The following is a 22,392-nucleotide window of genomic DNA, read 5'->3' on the forward strand; positions in this document are numbered from 1 at the left end:
ACTATTGATCTGTCAGAATTGTTGTTCTGTTGTTGTTGTGGCTGTCTTTGATTCCTGAAGGGATTCTGATTGCCTTGCTTAGGTGGCTTCTGACACTCCCGCTTGAAGTGACCCTTTTCACCACAATTGAAGCAAGTGACAGCATTCTTATCAAAACCATACTTGGTGTTGTTGTTGCTTTCCAAGTTGGTTCTCCCCGTCCTTTCCATAAACTCCTTTGCTCTTCGAATTGCACTAGCAAGAGCCCATTTGATATCCATCATCTCAAACTCTTCTTTATCCACTTGCTGATAATCTTCATTAGTTAGATTGATATTCCCAATCTGACCTGCAACTAATCCACAATAAGCACTAACCAAGGTATTCAACATCTCCATATGCTCCTTGGCTATTTCAACAGTGACTTTGGAAAAGTTGGAAGTGTCTAATCTGACTGTGTTCGGATTAGAAGTGGCTTGAAAGTTTGAAGAATTTCCATAGAACCCTTGCTGTTGCGATTGTTGCAGCTGAGCTCTGCTTGGGTCTAAGAAAGGCGGTGGTGTGAATTGCTGAGCTATCTGTTGTTGTTGAGAAGAAGAATCTGGTCTTGAATACATCATCGTGTATGCTGAAGGATCAAACTGATTTGTTATGGAAGGCCCGGTGTTAGAGATGAAAGCAGCTTGAAGCTTCGCATGTTGAGAGGCTGGTTTTTCTCCACTAATACCACCTGCAATCCCATAGTACATCTCTGGATTCTGAGGAGTTATTGTTCTTTTTACCTTTAGCTTTTCTTGTACATCTTTGTTCTCTAATTTTTGAATTAACTCATAAACGGTGATTGTGTCCAGAACACCATTTTCCTTGAGAATTTCAAGATAACCGCTCCATTTTGCTGGTAAGCTATCAGCAAATCTCTTCACCATTTCTTGTGGAGTGGCAGTGACTCTAAAAGCAAACATTTCACTCAACAGATGATGGAACCTTGTAGACAACTCTGCCAAACCCTCGTTCTCCATACACGTGAAACCTTCAAACTCTTTCTTCAGCAATTCTTGCTTGATCTTCCTAGACTGAGCATTTCCTTCACATCGTAACGTGAGCATATCCCACAAGCTTTTAGTAGTCGTGCAGTAAACAAACTGGTGGTATATGTCTCTATGAAGAGCTTGCGTGAGAATCATGAATGCTTTCTTTTCCAACTCAAATTTCTTCTTATCATCATCAGACATAGTGCTGTAAGTTTCTGGATTAGATCCTGCAACTTCCAACTCATTTTCAAATGGAGTGAAGAAACACATCCATAGATCTTGACCTTGCCCCTGAACATAAGTTCTCAGCCTTTCTTTCCACCATCCCCAATCATTGATGTGATTTAGTTTTGGCGGTTTTGTGCTTGTACCAGTTTCACTATCGTTCTGCATCATTGCTTGAATGCTGCTGCTTTGATTAGTGACCAATGCCCATTGATTTGCAGTTATCATTGCAGCTTGAGGTGGGGCAATAGCCTGCATCCATGCAATTTTGTTGAACTCTGACGCAGATTGCGTGGCTGATGATTGCGTAGCTGATGATTGTGGAGTCAAAGTTGTTGTAGTCCACGCGGATGGATCCCACTGACCGTTTGTTCCCATTTTATAAAAAAATTAATATATTAAGTGAAAATTGATTTAAAAATTTGAAAAACAAGTTTTTCCTTTTGAAAATTCAATGTTCACAAACTATGTTAATATGTGGAAATGAACAAACAGCCGAAGGATACTGGATCGAAAGACCTGAAAATCACAACTGTTAAATTTAAACAGATAAGGATCGAAAGATAAACACTTGTTCGAAGGATCAACAATGTTCGAAAGATCACTGTTGAATTTCGAACAATGACTTCGAAAGATTCTCCAAGCCGAAGGATCCTTATCTTTCGAATAGTAACAGTAGCTCGAACAATATATCCTTCGAAAAGATTCCTTGGCTCAAAAGATAACTCACAGACTTCGAAAGATGTTCGAAGGATGGGTATCTGTCGAACCTCCTATGATTGAAAGATAATCTTTCAACTTCGAAGGATATCTTTCGAATAGATCTGACACAACAGACAAAAGGTTGACAGGTTGGTGAAAAAGGTGATTGGTTGGTGGACAACTTTCGGCAGAAGGTATGTTCAGACCTCAACTTTCTACCAACTCAGATTTGACTTTTAAAATATTGCCCAAAAAGGAAGCTTCTTATCCAGAAACCGGTCACCGGAGTAAGCCGGAATTTTGACCGGAAATTACCAAACCTTTTAGAACAAGATTTTAAGTTACCCAAACCTTCCCTTAACACACCCGGTTAGTTTAGAACACGTTTTTAAGTTTATAAATGCAAGAAAAACACCAAAAACGGGTGCTAAACCAAGTGAGTTTTGTCCAAACACTCCAAAGTCTTGTACAAACCCGGTTTTTAACAAGGAAAAGAGCCACGGCTCTGATACCACTTGTAGGTCCCTCGGAGGTTGAGGTTAAACCTTATCCTTGTTATGTTTAACACTCTAGCAAGTGCGGAATCCAAGCTAGAATGCAAACCGATAGTTTAGATGAAAGCACAAGCAACAAAGAGAAAGAGTAGACATGCAAGATATCAAAGTTTTCTCTTGTATTTCAGTGGACACGGTTACAGCCCTTGACCAAACTGAAAAATGCTCTCTACAAGACTTGGTTCACTCACATACACTACCAAAGGACTTTCGGATGTCTTACTGTGAAGTGAAACCATACATGGTATATATATACCCATAACAGATTGCATGCTCGAAGGATAAGATAGTCTGGTCGAAGGATCATCTATCGACCAGAAATCTACCGAAGGATCCATACATACCTCGAAGGATGATATATCCTTCTAGGTCCATCTGTATCCATCGAAGGTTGTCTTTCGAGGTCATCGAAGGATATAAATATCCTTCGATGACATCCTTCGAACACAAACAAACTTACACACTAAGTGTTGACTGTTTGGCCAAGTCAAACCAGGAGGATGGTTGACTTGGTCAAACTTATAATCAAACCCATAAACAAACCAACACAAGACGTAAACACGACTAACAAAAGACATCGTTTTATAACATTACAAAATACAGACAAAGTACAGACACAAGTGCACCAACACTTGGGGATCCACGCAACGCAACAGTGGCCCCAAGAAGGACTTTCGGTATAAGATACCACCATTCATTTCATAATGCAGGGCCTTGTTTTGAATCTTCCTTGCTTCTGCTCTGCTTTCCGGGAGTACTCCTTCTTGCAGATATTGAATTATAGGGGTGGATTTTTTATCACATTTACCTGGTGCAATAGAACGGATGGATTTTTGAGTACTTCAATCCTTACATCTTTAGCGAGATGTTGAAAGGAAGTTGAAGCGAGCTTGCTTAAAGCGCCTGCTTGTTTGTTCTCGGAGCGTTTGATGTGAACTACCTTGTAAGATTTGAACTGTTGAAGCAACTCTTTTGCTTGATCTAAATACAGGGCCATAACTTCACCCTTTGCATCGTATAGACCGTTGATTTGGCTGGCGATCAAGAGTGAATCAACATGCGCTTGCAGATTTTTAGCTCCTATTTTTATGGCGAGGCGCATGCCTGCCAAGAATGCCTCGTATTCTGCCTCATTGTTGGTGTTCTTGTAATCCAACTTGATGGCGTATGTAAATTCATGCTTTTCGGGGCTCACAAGGCGCAACCCAGCTCCTGCGCCATCCTCATTTGAGGCCCCATCAGTGTACAACAACCATAACTCATTAGACGTGTCCTTCACGGGAGTCTCAACAATCTCGCAATCCTTGATTTTTTTCTACTGGGAATTCTGTGATAAAGTCCGCAAGGACTTGACCCTTGATGGCTGGGCATGGCTTGTACAAGATGTTGTGACCCCCCAGCTCGATCGCCCACTTCGCTAACCGCCCTGATGTTTCTGGCTTTTGTAAAATAGTGCCGACGTGAAAGTTGGTGAGTACTGTTATCACATGCCCTGTAAAGTATCTGTGCAGTCTTCTAGAGGCATGTAGCAGCGCAAGTACCAATTTTTCCATTGTTGAATATCTCGTTTCTGGATCGGTAAGCACCCTACTAACATAATAAATTGGAGTCTGTACTCCGTTTCTTTCCACAAGTAATACCGACCCTACCGCCTTATCCGAAGAAGATAAGTACAGTATGAGTGGTTCTTTTTCGAACGGTGCGGCCAGAGTAGGGAGTTTATCAAACATTCTTTCATCTGCTAAAATGCGGTTTCTGCTTCGGGCGTCCATTTGAACTCTTGTTTCTTTACGCAGTTGCGCAAGGTGCTGATAAAAGGATATGACTTTGCAGCGTGGTTTGATAGAAAACGGTTGAGCGCGGCTAAACGGCCGGCCAATCGTTGCATTTCTTTGATTGTTCGAGGCGACGGCATCCGTTCTATGGCTTAAACTTTTTCTGGATTAACCTTAAAGCCGCCATTTGTGACTATGAAGCCCAAGAATTTCCCTTCTTCCATACCAAAAGAACATTTGGCAGGATTCAACTTCATGTTCACACTTCTCAATGAGTTGAAGGTTTTCTCAATGTCTTTTAACATTTGGTCCTCTTCGGGACTCTTGATTACCAGATCATCGATGTAAACCTCGTTGTGTTTTCCGATATCTTCAGCGAAGATTTTATCCATCAGGCGCTGATATGTTGCGCCGACATTCTTGAGGCCGAACGACATCTTTGTATAGTAGAAAATCCCAAGATCAGTGCGAAAAGCTGTCTTGCCTTCATCCTCAAGCTTCATTTGAACCTGATGATACCCCTTCTAACAATCCAAGAAGCATTTCCATCAGAATGGTGTGAGAGAGTCTATCTTTTTGTCGATCTCAGGTAAGGAGTAGCAGTCTTTGGGGCATGCCTTGTTGAGGTCGGTATAATCAATGCACATTATCCATCCTCCATTTGACTTCTCCACCATTATGGGGTTTGCCACCCAACTCTAATAGCGCACCTCTCTCAAGATTTCTGCTTTAAGCAGTTCACACACTTGCTCATTCATTGCTTTAGTCTTATCCGCCCCTAAGCTGCGTCTTCTTTGCTCTTTTGGTTCGACGGAGGGATAAGTGTTTAGACAATGTTCAGTGACATCGCGCGAGACACCGGTCATGTCTGCCGGAGTCTAGGCGAAAATGTCCATGTTCCTAAACTGGAGTTGTTTGAGGTGCGTTCTGATGTTTGGTGAGATTGCGTGGCCTATCGTCACCGTTTGCTCTGGGTACTTTCGGTTTAAAACCCACTTTTCTGGTTCAGTTGTTGAAACTTTCGCCGCTTTGGTTCGGCGCATCTCTTCTGCTGACATTACTTTCTTCTTTGCATAGATAATTGCCACCCCCGTCTCAGTTGGAAACCCGATGGCTGAGTGGGGTGTGGAAGTTACCATGTTTAATTCGCCTTGGGTTTCTCTCCCAATCAACACATCATGCCTTGATTTGACAGGCATTACCATGAAATTCACATTTGTTGTTCTTGAATGCTTTCCGTCAGAGAATGTGACGGGAAAGCTGATTTGGCCTAGTGGGAAGACCATTTCGTTACAGAAGCCTGACAGAGGGTAGTCGACTGGCTCGAGTCTCGCTTTATCTTCATCGTCGAACTGGTTAAAGCATTGCTCATAGATGATGTCTGCTGTACTTCCTGGGTCAATAAAGATGTACTCTGTTTCGTAATGACCAACAATACCAGTAATAACAATGGGGCGAGTTGTGCGAGGGCCCCCGCGTACTACCGGGAAAATGACTTGTTGTTCTTGCCAAGATGGCTCATACGGGCGCTTGCCTTTTTCTCTTGCGCTGTATCTCGGTCCGTTAACCATATGTGTCTCCATGCGCCGGACTTTCTTGTGATTCCCGTCGTCATGGCGCTGGATCTGGCGCGTTTCTTTGCACACGTTTTTCACCAGGTGGCCTAACTTTCCGCTCTTTAGCGCTTTCTCGATCTCTTGACGTAAGCTGATACAGTCATCTGTGAGATGGCCTGTATCCTTGTGGAAATCGCAGTACAGGTTCGGGTCTTGCCCTTTCTTGTTCGTCATAGGCCTTGGAGCCTTGAAGTCATGGTTCTCTGTCATTAGCACCTCTTTTGGTGTTTTTATGAGCGGAGTCCAGTGTTTTTCTCGGTTATCATCCCTGACTGCTTTTCGATACCCAATTCTGTCAATTGTCTCTCGCGCGTCTTCTCTGTAGCGCGTTCTATCGTCGTAACCTCTCGGTTTTCCGGATTTCCAATCTTGACTTTTGTTTTTGTTGCGCTTGTTGTTGTCTCGCGAGCTTCCTTTGGAGAAGCGATCTTCAGTATAAGAGTTCTTATTACCAGCCAACGACTCTTCAGTTTGCACAACTATTTTCGCAGCTTCCATGAGCTTATCCCATTCCTTGGGCATTCCATCTTTTCCGGTGATAGTTCTGATGAGACTATCACAGCGAATGGCCTTCTTAAAATGAGCGCGCATGAGTTGCTCGCATACACCGCCAATCTCCAAACATTCTTTGTTAAAGCGAGTGATGAAGTCTTCTAATCCCTCGTTCTCTCTTTGCCAGATGTCTGTTACCTCGGCTGTGTCGCGCTGGTAACCTCTTTGTTGGCTGAAATGGTTAACAAACTGTTTTCTGAAATCAACCCATGAGCTAATTTTTCCAGGCGGAAGGCTGTCGAACCAGGCGCGAGCAGCCCCCGTAAACGTCTGGATAAACAAGTGACACCACATTGGCATATTCCAACCTCCCATAACGCCAACACTTGTGAATACTCTAACGTGACCGTCTGGATCAGTTAGGTCGTTGAATTTCCCGACTGTCGGAGGCAATTTTTCTTTTGTCAATGGGGCTAAAGCAATCTTCGGAATGAACTTTGAGTGTTCTTCAGCTTCAGCCGGCCTGTAGGCAAGATGTTGGTGCATACGCCTGTCGACTTCATCTTGTATCAAGTCTTGTATTGTTCAGCGCACAAAGATCGAGAAATCAAATCAAAAAGCTAATTCGCATGAAAGAGGTAATTCCGCACGAAATTACCATCTGGTAATCCGTATGGAATTAGCTAATTCCGTTTGAGTTGCAATTTCGCGTGTACTGTAATTTCGTTTGAATTGGTTTCATGCGGAATTAGGTAGGCTATATATAGGTGCTGGTTCGTGTCATTTGGTACGAAATTAGATAGTTGTTTCCGGAGCCGAAGTGCTGCCGAAGTGTCGTCTTGCCGTAAAACTTTGTCAATTCAATCAGAAAGACATTTAAAGTGATATTCTAACTGAATCAAACTCAATATGTCTGTTTCCGCCTTTCATATTGAGTAGAACGCCTCTGAACGACTCGTTTCGGGTCCGTACACGATCCTACAAGTGGTATCAGAGCTCAGGAGGAGGATTTCTATAGATTTCAGCTTGAATTCATCAGATTTTCTAACTTCTACACCTTCTTTTCTTAATTGAACAAGTTTTAACGGTTAAAATGGCTTGAATTTCACATATCATAAGCGAAATTGTGTTTTAACAAACCCTTGAGAAAATTGGACCTAAAATCGAGCTATAACCTGATCAATTTGACAAAAGTTGGACCGAAATGATGACATCAGCATAATTTCGCGTGGAATTACACCCAAATTTCGCACGGAATTACATCGTTTGGCTAATTTCGTTTGAAATTACAGCTAATTCCGCACGGAATTAGAATTTCGCTTGAAATAATTCTATACAGAATTATAATTTCGTTTCAAAAGTGTGATTCCGTTTGAATTGGTGCCTAATTCCACACGAAATTAAATTTTGTTTGGTCAATTCAAACGAAATTCCCTAATTTCGTTTGAAAAGTCTAATTTCGCTTGAAGTTGTTAATTCCGTTTGAAGTTGTTGTGCAGGTAATTTCGCTTGAACAAGTAGTTTCGCTTGAGAAGTTTCATTTCACTTGAAGTGTTTTCGTTTGAAGGACCTAATTTCGTTTGAGGGTGTCTAGTTTGTAAAACCTTGTTACCGAATCATGGAAGAAGAATTCTACAATGCATTTGCCACATCCCTGACTTCTCCGGCTGCTATTGCTCAAAGCATGAACATGGAAGATGAATCCGGGACAATGCAAAAACCCCCGAAGCTTATGGGCATTGAAGAGTACTATGGATGGAAAGATCGTTTTGAGAATTGGGTTCAAGCTAACCATTTGAGATCTTGGGAGTGTATTGAGAAAAAGTATGTGCTACCATGTACAAATTTGGGAGTTGAGAAGAAGATTTCTGAATTTACAGATAAAGAATGTGACATGTACAAAGCAGAAAAGATGATGATAAGTTTACTTCAGCAAGCTATTAAAGAAGACATATTCATATTGCTTCAACATGATAAAACTTCACGTTCAATTTGGGAAGCACTTCAAATTAAGTTTGCGGGAAGTGAAAAAATGATCAAGAGTAAAAAGGCATTGCTAAAGAAAGAATTTGATTTGTTTACAAGTTTGCCTGGAGAAGACACAAAGAAATTGATTGAATGATATTGTCGTTTAGTCCGGTCAATGTCATTATTAGATATCAACAAAGAACGAAAAGAATGGGTTGACAAATTGGCTGATGCTCTTCCACAAAAAGAGTGGGATACATTTTTGATGATCTTAAAAAACACCGGAGAATATGATGGATTGACAATTTCTCAGTTCATTGAAAAGATTGAAGGACAAGATCTGGAGCAACAAAATATTGCTAGAATGAGTAATCCAAGTGCACAACAAGATGTTAAGATGTACTTCAAAGGAGGTATTCAGAATGCTGAAGCAAGTCCGAAAATCCAAACTGCTTTTAGTGCTGAAAATTCATCTGGTTCAGTCAATCTAAGTCCAAATAGCAGCAGTGGAATTTCTTCATATCCAAGTGTTGATCCAAAGAGTTCAATTTCAAGTTTTCAATCTCAAAGCTCAAAAAGTGGAAATGGTTGTCTGATACAATGCAACATTGCATTGAATCTTCCGAATGACCAAAGTTTTTTTGAAGAAGTTGCTAAGGATCACATGGCGTTACTTGCTACCGTTCTAGAATCTTATGAGGGATTGGTTGCAGGAAGGATCGGAAATCCTATGCTAACAAAAGAGGATTACGATCAGATTGATGCTGAAGAAATGGAGCTCATGGACATTAAATGGTGTTTAGCTAGTGTCTTGAGAAGAGCTGAAAAATTCAAAATGATTATAGGAAGAAATGATTTTTTTGGATGCGCATGTTTCTACTTTAGGTTTTGATAAATCTAAAGTTACTTGTTTTCGATGCAGGGAGAAAGGTCATTTCAAGAGAGAATGCAAAAATCAAGAAGCTAGTGGAGCAAAGAATCAATTTGGAAAAGATGATTACTATCGGAAAGCCATATATCAACAAGTTGCTCATCAACCGCATCAACAAAAAGAACCACAAACTGCACATGCTAGAATGATCGAAGATGCAAATAAGAAAGCTTATTATGGTATTATTGATCAAGATGATTAAAAGGTGGCAGAAGGATTCAGCTGGGATAAATATATTCCACCTGATTAAAAAACAATAGCACTTATCGCACAAATTGTTCAAGAACCTGATTTGCTGACTGAATGGATGAAAGTGTTTAATAGTAATGAGACAAGTCAAGAGGAAGAGTCTGTTTCATCAGATGAAAGTTCAGAAAAAACAACAGTTTTTGATCAAACACCATCTGATTCTGGTTCTTCAGATGATAGTTCAGAAAACACAATTGTTTTTGATCAATCACCAACTGATGACAGTGATGATGATGAGGAAGAAAGGCATATTAATGTTGCAAAAACTCATTTATCTCCTGAAAGTTTTCAATTTTATTTTGCAGATCGCTTGAAGAAGCTGAAGGAGAAACAAGCAGCAAAAGAACAGAAAAAGAAGAAATGTGAAAGTGTTGATCAAGAAAAGAATTCTGAACATAGTGAGGAAGTTAAATTTGCTGAGCATGTAGTTGAAAAAGAAATGGTGGTTGAAGTTGAAAAGGTGGTTGAAATTGAAAAAGTGGTTGAAGTGGAGAAGATAATCGAAGTTGAAAAGATTGTTGAGATTATCAAACCGTGTTTAAAGTGTTTAGAATCTTGCAAACAGTGTGAAGAGAAAGACGAAAAGTTGGTCGAGTTTGAAAAGATGAAAGAACAATTACTGTTTAATCTCAATTATGTAAAAGAGTCGTATGACGTGTTGAATAGGACAGTGATTGGTCTACAAAAGACGAATTCTGAAAGAGAAGATGCTTTAACCATGATGAATGCAGTGATGATGTCAAAACAAAAAGCTATCAATCACTACATTGAGGAGTGTGCTAAGCTAAAGCAAGAGTTGGAAACTGAGAAGATTGAAAATGAAAGAATTAGAAGACTGTTGCAAAGTTATTCTAGTTCTGATTATTTGATTGATTGAATTTATCCAACTGTTGCAGGTTTTGAAGCATTTCAAGATGATGAGAAGCAGAAGAAGAAGGATACTAGTAAGAAACAGAGTGTTAGTTATAACAAGTGTCCGCCTCCGATCTGGGAAGGTTATTCTCCCAGAAAACCAAATGAGGAGCAAGTCAATATAAAGTTAAAATCCGAAACAACTGATGAATTACCAGAAAATATTGACGTCACATTCACACCGTCTGACACCGTTCATGAGTTTGAGTTAATAAAAAAGGTGGTCGATCAGGTGTTGGATACAGATGAGGAGTCTGAGTCAAAGTCCGAGTCCGAGTCTGGAAGTGCGAGTTCGTCGGTCAACTGTTCAAAGACGTCGGTTAAACGGGTTTACAATAAAGAATTTCTTTTATCAAAATCTAATTTGAAGAATGAAACATTCGAAGTTGCATACACTTTGAATGATTCTGACAAATTATATTCTGATAAAGAATTTCCAATAAGAAGTGTTCAAGTTGATAAGATCAAAAAGGTTTTCAAACTAACAGAAATCAATATTTCTGAAATAAAAGATGTAAATCTTAATGCAAAACCTAAAAAATACACTTCAAGAGTTCAACAACGGTTAAACAAGAAAAAAGGTTACAGTTCTGGTTCTGGTTTTCAAAAGAAACCAAACCATAATGGTAATTTCAAAAAGAAAGGTCTTGGTTTTATTCCACCTGAAAATTATAAACATGAAAAAACTTCTAAAACAAATACAAAATTTGTTCCAGGGACAAGCTGTGAAGAGGAATCAAAAAGCTCATTCTGGAAGCAATCAAACAGAGATTTCCTTGCCAAGAAGCAAGAGAAAGTGAAGAATGAAGTTTATCAAAGAAAGGAGACAAGAACCTGTTACAAATGCAATGAAGTTGGTCACATTGTATGGAACTGTTCGCAAGCAACGAAAACAAAACAGGAAGTCTCTAAAAAACTCAACGAAAAAGTTGTTGAGAAAAATGAACCACCAACTAACAAATTTAAAATTTTTGAAAATTGAACATATGAAGTTGGTGAGTGTTCAAAGACAAGATTTTATAAAAAGTGAGCTGAGAATGACAACCAAATGTGGGTTGTTAAGAAGTTTGATGTAAAATTTGGTGATGAATCTGATTCCACAAAGTCAGAGGAGCCACAAGTTGAGGTTAAAGAAGAAAACTCAGTACTTTTGAACAATTCTATTGAGGGCTGACAATTTTAAATCAAAAGTTGGTAAGGTAGAGATCTCGAATCAATTCTATTCTGAGAAGAAAGAATTTGATGTTGAGAAAATGTTTAATGGAAATGTTAAAAAGATTTTTGGGAAAATGGTCGAGGGAAAGGCTAAAGGGGTAAAGGACTTTTATGAAACAAAGAAAGAAACGTATTACCCAAGTGAAATTGAGGAGGAAACATCCAAGTTTGGTCAGGCTTGGATGACAGTTTTTCACAAGTAAAATCCTGACATGCCGGAGCTCCCAGGTTGGTAAGAGTGGAGCATAAATCGGCATCATTCTTTATATCAAGTTTGATTATGCATACCTACAAGTGGTAATTGGTTTGTCCTACAAGTGGTAAATCAGGGACATTAAATTGTACTTGATTTTCTACAAGTGGTTAAAAATGGGGTTTAATTCATTGTAAAGAAGAAAGAAACAAAGTGATGATCTTATCCCTAACCTACTAAGTGGTAAAATCAACAAAACTTATTTTTCGAAAAAATCATTTTGATTAAAACAAACTTAAGTGTTTTGAAATCATAATGAGAAAATAGTTTGTTGTAAGGGGGAGTTCTGATTGTTTATGCCAAGTGGATGGCGATTTGAAGCTTGAAATATCAGTTTGTCAAGTTTGTAAAGTTTATTTTCAAGTTCTCTTTAAAGTTTTTGAATTTTAGGGGGAGTAAGAAAATTTCAGAAAATCCAAAAATATTAGAAAATTTGAAAAATCCAAAAACATGATAAAAATGAAAAAGAGTTTTGTTGTGAAAAAGAGGAAATGATAGTACATCAGTGGACTATCACAACACACTAAAGATTTGTAAAAGTCAAATGTGATAAACGATCTCACTGTGGATGCATCAGTAGGTTTTTGCACATTCAATAAATTGTTTTCGAGATATAAATCTAAATTTCAAACTTGCTTATCTCGTGGGGAACATTTCTTGGATATATGGGTAACCCCCGAAATCTTGTTTGAAAGGTCCCTCTTTCTGAGATACTAGGTCTTTATACTCAGGGATATCTGGGGTATTATCCCGGGACTTCTGATTTTGCGGAAGCAATGGCCTAGTCCCCGTATAATACTTTGCATTTGCTTGAAATATAGCATTGCCCTCAGTACAAAAAATGATGAAACATTGCAAAATGCTAATCATGTGCTGTTGAAGAAAAGATTCTCTAAAGGGAACACACCAAAAGACGAGCCGTCATCTCTTTGCTGAACGGAAGTTCTGACCTGAGCTCTCACGGTTTCGCATTTAACCCCTTACATATATCATCTAGGTATACTGTAGGATCGTTTGCTGACCCGAACGAGTCGTTCAGAGGTTATCTCTTGCGTTTCAGATGCGGAATAATAAGAAACGTAAGTAGATATAGCTTGTTCTTCCTCCTAACTGCTTGTTTTACTGATATTCAACGATTTACAGATCAATCGTCACACCGGCAGAGCTTCGGCGTGGAATACAAGACTTCACTCCTTGGATCGCCCTAACAGACCCCTATATATAGTGTTCTGGGTCCGCTCATGTGGACATGTGACACATGAGCGGTCCAGGCTTGACCATAAAAGCGGTTCACACATGACACAAAGGCGATCCACCATCCTATGTCCATATGAGCGACCCTAGCTTCTAAAACCTATACAAACACCTGTTTTCTCGTATAACGTGCCCTATGCTATACAATATGATGAAAGACCTGATCCTAGACACCTAGACGGAATCAACAGATGTAGTGCACCAACAGACTCCCCCTCAGATGTTGATGGAGTGGACTATTGAGCACCGTCTTCTCATCTTTAGTCTTGATCAGTCTCTGGGCTTTCTCTTTCTCTCTATCTTCAGACTCCCCCTCTCGATTTACTGGCATTCTTTTATTCTTCAGTAACATCTTCAGGATCGTTGTCTGCTCTTCACAGGTTTTCAGAATCAATCAACCTGGCTACCTGCACATTCTTAACCCAGAAATAAATTTTCTAATTTTATCACATATCAAATACCTGCACTAACATATAACTCCCCTCACCACAATCTATCATGAACCACTTGAAGAAGGTTAGATTAATACAAACAGTTAGATTTACACAGACACTCCCCCTCAAATGCTGCTCATCATGTTTAGCATTCGGAATTTTGAAAATCAGTTTTCCAACATCAGTTGTCGAAAAATCTTTTTGACTTTTTCAAAATTTAGCTAAAACACACTAAAATTTTTTTTAATTTTCTGAGAGACATTATCTGACACCAAATGTAGAAAAAAACATACAAAAATGTAATATTTACAAATAATATTTTTGTGAGTTCGTGCAAGAGGATCATATCAGTTTATGAGACAAATCACCAACACCATTAAGCTTGATTTCATTTTAAGCTTTAAACAATTTACCTAGATTGTCAGTATGTTTGTCCTCTTAAATTCTCAACACAATTTTCAATCGATTCGAGATACGATATTAATGTTTTAGAGACTTAAACTTAACTGTGTATCACTCCACTTGAATATACTCCTGTATCCAGATCCCAAATATTCAGTCTTACAGGTGAGTATACCACAGCTGATATCTGTAAAGGGGTTAAATGCGAAACCGTGAGAGCTCAGGTCAGAACTTCCGTTCAGCAGAGAGATGACGGCTCGACTTTTGGTGGGTCCCCTTTAGAGGATCTTTTTGCATTTCAACAGCAGCGACTATCAATTTTATTGTTTCATCAGCATGCTGAGGGCGAAGCTTATGTTTCAAAGCTTTAGCAGAAAGTATTATCCGGGGACTAGGTCAGTACTTCCATACAGCAGAAGTCCCGGGATAATACCCCAGATATCACTGAGTATAAAGACCTAGTATCTCAGAATACGGGACCTTTCAAACAAGATTTCGGGGGTTACCCATATATTCAAGAATAGTTACCACGAATCAAGCAAGTTTGAATTAGGTTTATATCTTGTTTCAATTTACTAAATGTGCGAAAATCTACTGACACATCCACAGTAAGATTGTTTTCTGAAAATCCAAAAACATTTGAAAATTTGAAAAAGCCAAAAACATGATAAAATTCAAAGATGAGTTTTGTTGAAAAAAAGAGGAAATGATAGTACATCAGTAGACTATCACGGCATGCTAAAGAAATGTAAAGTTAATAAGCTTTAAACAATTTACCTAGATTGTCAGTATGTTTGTCCTCTTAAATTCTCAACACAATTTTCAATCGATTCGAGATACGATATTAATGTTTTAGAGACTTAAACTTAATTGTGTATCACTCCACTTGAATATACTCCTGTATCCAGATCCCAAATATTCAGTCTTACAGGTGAATATACCACAGCTGATATCTGTAAAGGGGTTAAATGCGAAACCGTGAGAGCTCAGGTCAGAACTTCCGTTCAGCAGAGAGATGACGGCTCGACTTTTGGTGGGTCCCCTTTAGAGGATCTTTTTGCATTTCAACAGCAGCGACTATCAATTTTATTGTTTCATCAGCATGCTGAGGGCGAAGCTTATGTTTCAAAGCTTTAGCAGAAAGTATTATCCGGGGACTAGGTCAGTACTTCCATACAGCAGAAGTCCCGGGATAATACCCCAGATATCACTGAGTATAAAGACCTAGTATCTCAGAATACGGGACCTTTCAAACAAGATTTCGGGGGTTACCCATATATTCAAGAATAGTTACCCACGAATCAAGCAAGTTTGAATTAGGTTTATACCTTGTTTCAATTTACTAAATGTGCGAAAATCTACTGACACATCCACAGTAAGATTGTTTAACACTTTTTAACTTTACATTTCTTTAGCATGCCGTGATAGTCTACTGATGTACTATCATTTCCTCTTTTTTTCAACAAAACTCATTTTTGAATTCTATCATGTTTTTGGCTTTTTCAAATATTCAAATGTTTTTGGATTTTCAGAAATTTCCCTACTCCCCCTAAAATGCAAACACATTTTAAAGAAAATTTGAAAACTTCAAGACTCTAAAAAATAAAAACAAACTGTACAGAAACTTGACAACTAACATTGAATCACATCAAATCGCCATTCACTAGGCATAAACAATCTGAACTCCCCCTATCACAAATCATTTTCTCATTTAGATTTCAAAACACTTAAGTTTGTTTTAATCAAAATGACTTTTCCGGAAAATGAATTTGTGTTGATAAAAACCAGTTTTTAGGTTTATCATTTTAAAAACGGGGATGTGGTTCATCATCTTGTCTATCTTTTGCCATGAATAGTAAATCAAGTACAATTTAATGTCCCTGATTTACCATTTGCATTTAATAGTCTCCTGTACCACTTGTAAATGTAATTTCTTCAAAGTATCCAAACATCTCAAAATTTAACCACAACTACCACTTGTGGGATCAAGATTACCACTTGTAGATACCCAAACACTACCAATTGTAGGAATATTACGTCTACATCACCATTTTACCAATCAAAATGCCGATTCCTGCTTCGCAATTAACCACCTGGAAGCTCCGGCGTAGTCCTTTCACCTGCAAAACATTCAAACATTAATCACAATCATTCAAACAAATACATCAAAAACTAGAATGATGTCGATTCCTGATCCACGATATAAACTTGGGATCTTCGGCATAGTCCTAAGACTATCATGGAAAACAAACATCCATCCAAGTCTTCTCAGACTTGATGGCTTTTAGTTCTTGAGCCGTAGGGTTGTATGTTGCCTTTTTAGTTGAATAAAAATCTTTTATCCCTTTAGCTCTCCCAGTTAACATTTTCCCAAAAATCTTTTTAACATTCCCGTTGAATGTTTTCTCGACATCAAATTCATCTTTTTCTCTGTAAAACTGATTTGAAATCTCAGTTTTTCCCACTTTCTTCTTTACTTCCTCAAACTTCAATGATGGAAACTCCTCATCATTTAGTGAAAACTTCTTCTCAACCTGTGGCTCTTCTGGCTCTGTGGAACCAGATTCATCGCCGACATTCACTTCATCTTTCTTCGCAACCCACACCTGGTTGTCTTTTCCTTTTTTCTCATACTTGTTCTTTTGTGAACATTCACCAACCTCGAATTTTGAATTCTCAAACATTCTAAGTTTTTCAGTCGGTGGTTCAACATTAACAACTTTCTCTTTCAACTTCTGAGAAACTCCCTGTTTTGCTTTGGCATTCTGTGTACAGTTCCATGCAATGTGACCGACTTCATTGCATCTGTAACAGGTTCGAGTCTCTCTTAGATAATTAATCTCAACTCCATTCTTCTTTCTCTCAGCAAGAAACTCCTGGTTTGACTGTCTCCAGAACGGTTTCTTCTGTTCCTCATCTGAGCTTCCTCCTGACACAAATTCAGATTTCGTTTTAGAATTTTTCATATTTTTATCATTTTCTGGTGGAATAAAACCAAGACCTTTCTTTTTGTAGCTACGATTTTGGTTAGGTTTCTTTTGAAAATCTGAACCAGAATTGTAACCTTTTTTCTTGTTTAGACGTTGTTGAACTCTAGAAGTATATTTTTTAGGTTTACCAAAACTTTCCAAAACTTTTAATTTAGGAATATTAACCTCTACTAGTTTAAAAATTTTGTTGATTAATTCCGTTTTGATATTCATTATCGGAAACTCTTTGTTGTAATATAATTTGTCAGAACCATTCAAAGTATAAACAACTTCGAATGTTTCATCATTCAAATCTGCCTTTGATAACAAAAATTCTTTACTATAAGACCGTTTAACCGACGAATTTTGACTGTTGACTGACGACTTTGACCCTCCAGACTCAGATTTCGACTCTGTCTCCTCATCAGTATCCAACACCTGATCAACCACCTTTTTGATTAATTCAGACTCATGATCAGTATCGGATGAGGTAAACGTCACATCAATGTTTTCTGGTAAAACGTCAGTTGTGTCGGTTTTAAGCTTTATATTGACTGCTTTCTCAAGTTGCTCCTCATTTGGTTTCCTAGGAGAATACCCATCCCAAATTGGAGGTGGACACTTGTTATAGCTAACAGTCGGTTTCTTACCACAGTCTTTCTTCTTCCTTGGCTTCTCGTCTTGAAAAGCTTCCAAACCTGCAACAGATGGATAAACACGATCAATGAGATAATCAGAAGTAGTATAGCTTAACAATAACCGCTTAATTCTCTCATTCTCTATCTTTTCCGTCTCCAACTCTTGCTTCCATTTGGCACTCTCTTCAATGTAGAAATTTATAGCTTTTTGCTTTGACATTAAAGTTGCATTCATTATTGTCAGCGCCTGTTCTCTTTCTGAGTTTGTTGTTTGGAGACCAGTTATAGTTTTGTTCAACACGTCGTACGATTCCTTCACATAATTGAGATTGAACAATAACTGCTCCTTCTTCTTCTCATATTCGGCTATGATGTCGTCTTTAACTTCACAATTCTTGCAAGCTTCCAAGCACTTCTCACACGGCTTGACAACTTCAACAATCTTCTCAACTTCGATTGTTTTAACAACTTCAACCACCTTTTCTACTTCAATCAACTTTTCTACTTCAATCACCTTTTCTTCTTCTTTAACAACCTCAGTAATCTTCTCAGCAACATTCTCAGCATTTTGAACATCGCCTTCAGATTCAGCTTGTTGTTCTCTAGCAGCTCTTTTTTCTTTTAGTTTCTCCATCCGTTCTGCAAAATAGAAATGAAAACTTTCAGGAGAAAGATGAGACTTAGCAACATTTATATGTTTTTCCTCATCATCACTGCTGTTGTGATCAGGTGACTGATCAAACTGAACAGATTTTTCAGAATCATCATCAGAAACACCAGAATCAGACGGTGTTTTATCAAATACAACTGGTTTTTCTGAAACAATTTCATTCTGTACACTCTCATCAGAGCTCGATAAACTCTCATCTGAACCGTCTGAAATTTCTCCAGATCTTTCTGAAAGTTCATCGGTACTTTCTGAATTTTCATCAGATGACACAGATTTTTCATTCTCACTTGGCACATTCACACCAATCGATTTCATCTAAACAAATCTGGCTCTCGGACAATCTTGGCAATGAAAGCTTTGTACTCTCCCTTCTCATCCACAAACATATCCCAACTGAAACCTTCTGGTAGTTTCTCATCATCTTGATCGATAATGCGTGCTGCTGTGGCTTCGGATGGTATATAATCATTCCAGCTAAAATCTACCAAACATGCTCTTTTGGGATCTTCAATTTTTCTCCCATGAGCTGTCCGAGGTTCTTGGGATTGACCGATTTGCTGATAAATAGCTTTACGGTAGTAGTCATCTTTCCCGAATGGATTCTGTGCTCCGCTAGCTTCTCTTCCTTTGCACTCCCGCTTGAAATGGCCTTTCTCCCTGCATCGAAAACAAGTAACTTTAGATTTATCAAAACCTAAAGTAGATACATGAGCGTCAAGAAAGTCATTTCTCCCGGTAATAGTTTTGAATTTCTCAGCCCGACGAAGAACACTTGCAAGACACCATTTGATATCCATGAGTTCCATTTCCTCGGCGTCTATCTGATCGTAATCCTCTTTGGTGAGCATAGGATTTCCGATCCGACCAGCAACTAGACCTTCATAGGATAACAGAACTAAACCCAGAAGTGCCATGTGGTCTTTAGCAGTGTCTTCAGAGAAGCTTTGACCTTCTGGAAGGTTGAGAGCTATGTTGCACTGAATCACATATCCGTTTCCAGTTTTTGTACTCTGAGACTGAAAACTTGTGTTAGTCTCTTTCGGATTCACACTCGGAAACGATGAAAACCCGCTGCTAATCTTGTTTGAACTCTGATCAGCTTTTTCTGATGAATCCCCAGCACTGAAGGGGGTTTGAATCTTTGGACTTCTTTCAGCTTCAGAAACTGGAACACTACCTTTATAGTACATTTTAACATCCTGTTGACCACTCGGACTGTTCATTCTAGCGATCTTTTGCTGTTCAAGATTCTGAGCCTCTAATTTTTCAATAAATTGCCCAATTGTCAGTCCGTCATAAACACCCGTGTTTTTCAATATCATCAAATACGTTCCCCACTCTTTCTGAGGTAACGCGTCAGCCAATTTATCCACATACTCTTCCCGACTTTTATCAACACCAATCATTGTTAATGATCTCACTAAGTGACAGTATCTTTCAATCAGCGTCTTAGTATCCTCTCCTGGTAAACTGCTAAAAAGATCAAACTCTTTTTTAAGCAATGCTTTTTTGCTTTTAACCATACTCGTACTTCCCTCGAATTTGATTTTAAGAGCTTCCCATATTGACTTAGCAGTTTTGTCGTGTTCTAACAGAATGAGTATATCTTCTTTAATCGCTTGTTGCAATAAACTGATCATCATTTTTTCTGCTCTGTACATTGCACGTTCTTGATCTGTGAATTTAGATATCTGTTTGATAACATTCACCTCTGTTCTCGGTAACATATACTTCTTCAAGATACATTCCCATGATCTAAGATGATTTGCTTGAACCCAGTTTTCAAATCTATCCTTCCACCCGTAGTATTCTTCGATACTCATAAATTTCGGGGGTTTCTGGGTGGTTCCCGTCTCGTTTTCTAGATTCATAGCTTGAGCAATCGCAGCTGGAGATGACGATGTTGCAAATGCGTTGTAGAACTCGGAATCCATACTGACGTATAAGCGGACAAACAGATGACAGAAAAACGATACAGAAATGTATACACAAGCGAACCAGACAATGTCCTTCGAGCGATCCTAATTTGGTCAAATGAGCGATCCAAGAATATGTTCTTTGGAGCAGTCCAAACTTTATGATCGTTCAAGCGGTCCAACAAGAATTTTTCGAGCGGTCCAAACTGAAATTTCAAGCGGTCCAGAATATTAATTTGGAGCGGTTCAAAAATCAACTTTTCGAGCGATCCAGACAAATAACCAGAAGAGCGATCCAGAGATTGTTCGTTCGAGCGGTCCAAAACTGTGAATTACGAGCGGTTCATGATGACGTCATTAAAGCGGTCCACATTTCGAACATGTTTTGCCCATAAAAACTTCGAATTTTGACTTCAAACTATCCAGGATTTGCCTTGATACTATTGCGCACAGTCTGTGAGAATTTGAACGAATTTCAACCGTGAAATCTCCCGGAAATGAGAAAAGAAGGTGTAGAAGAGAGAAGAAAAGATGAAAAACAGCTACAATCTGCAGAAAACCTCCTCCCAAGCTCTGATACCACTTGTAGGATCGTTTGCTGACCCGAACGAGTCGTTCAGAGGTTATCTCTTGCGTTTCAGATGCGGAATAATAAGAAACGTAAGTAGATATAGCTTGTTCTTCCTCCTAACTGCTTGTTTTATTGATATTCAACGATTTACAGATCAATCGTCACATCGGCAGAGCTTCGGCGTGGAATACAAGACTTCACTCCTTGGATCGCCCTAACAGACCCCTATATATAGTGTTCTGGGTCCGCTCATGTGGACATGTGACACATGAGCGGTCCAGGCTTGACCATAAAAGCGGTTCACACATGACACAAAGGCGATCCACCATCCTATGTCCATATGAGCGACCCTAGCTTCTAAAACCTATACAAACACCTGTTTTCTTGTATAACGTGCCCTATGCTATACAATATGATGAAAGACCTGATCCTAGACACCTAGACGGAATCAACAGATGTAGTGCACCAACATATACTCACCTGTAAGACTGAATATTGGGATCTAGATACGGGAGTATATTCAAAGTGGTGGGACACGCGAATAAGTTTAAGTCTATTAAAACACTAATCTCGTATCTCGAAACAGTTGAACTTTGTGTGAAAATTTAAGTGGATTGGTATACTGACAATCTAAGTGAATTGTTTAGAACTTAAAATGTTTAAAGCTTAACGGTGTTGGTGATTTGTCTCATAAACTGATATGATCCTCTTACACAAACTCACAAAAAGATCATTTTTAAATATTTCTTTACTATTTTTTTTATTAAAAATCAAAAATCCAAAAAGATTTTAGTGTGTTTTAGCTTAAATTTTGAAAAATCCAAAAAGATTTTCGACAACTGATGTTGAAGAGCTGAGTTTCAAAATTCCAAGTGCTAAACATGATGATCATTTTGTGAGGGGGAGTCTGTGTTTAAAACGATAATATTTTGAATATTTGCTTTCGAGTGGTTCATTAGAAACTATGTTTGATAAATCTTTCTGGATAAATTTGAAGGGGAGTCTAGATATATAAATTTGTCAAATGTTAAATTTGTGAAATTTATTGTGAGGTAGAGGATGTGCAGGATAACCTGGATTATGAGTCTGAGTATAGAGCCAGGTCACGATCCTGATCCTGTGAAAGGCAGGCTACATATCGAATGGGGGAGTCTGAAGATACATGAGTAGAATGTGAGCCAGGTTATGATCCTGGAGTTAAAGTTCTTACAAGCTAATGATGCTGATGAACTTAAGGAATCAAGAGATCTGATCAAGAGAATTAGAAAGCTTGAAAGCCAGATTGCGATCCTGATTAGTTGAAGATCAACATCCGAGGGAAGAATATTTGTTCGAGGGGAGTATGTTGGTGATGATGAAAAGAGAGGAGTATAGATGGAAGTTTTACATTGTCAGATACTTCAAAGAGAGCAGTCAGACTGATAAAGACTGAAGGCGTTGAAGACTCGACACTTAAGACTCGTCAACATCCGAGGGGGAGTCTGTTGGTGCATACGTCTGTCGACTTCATCTTGTATCGAGTCTTGTATTGTTCAGGGCACGAAGATCGAGAAATCAAATCAAAAAGCTAATTTCGCATGAAAGAGGTAATTCCGCACGAAATTACCATCTGGTAATTCCGTACAGAATTAGCTAA

General features: G+C 38.7%; 1 protein-coding gene across 1 annotated transcript; it reads right to left on the reverse strand.

Moving 5' to 3' along the window:
• Nucleotides 1–5,144: 5,144 nt before the first annotated feature.
• Nucleotides 5,145–6,920, reverse strand: LOC110907276. The gene has a single exon (XM_022152279.1). It carries the CDS (start codon nucleotides 6,918–6,920, stop codon nucleotides 5,145–5,147), a length of 1,776 nt encoding a protein of 591 aa, XP_022007971.1.
• Nucleotides 6,921–22,392: the final 15,472 nt, after the last annotated feature.

Source organism: Helianthus annuus, chromosome 14, assembly GCF_002127325.2.
Source record: "Helianthus annuus cultivar XRQ/B chromosome 14, HanXRQr2.0-SUNRISE, whole genome shotgun sequence".
NCBI classification, from domain to species: Eukaryota; Viridiplantae; Streptophyta; class Magnoliopsida; order Asterales; family Asteraceae; genus Helianthus; species Helianthus annuus.

Coding starts and splice junctions, on each gene's coding strand:
- LOC110907276 (XM_022152279.1), bottom strand. CDS start 6,920: ATGCACCAACATCTTGCCTACAGGCCGGCTGAAGCTGAAGAACACTCA.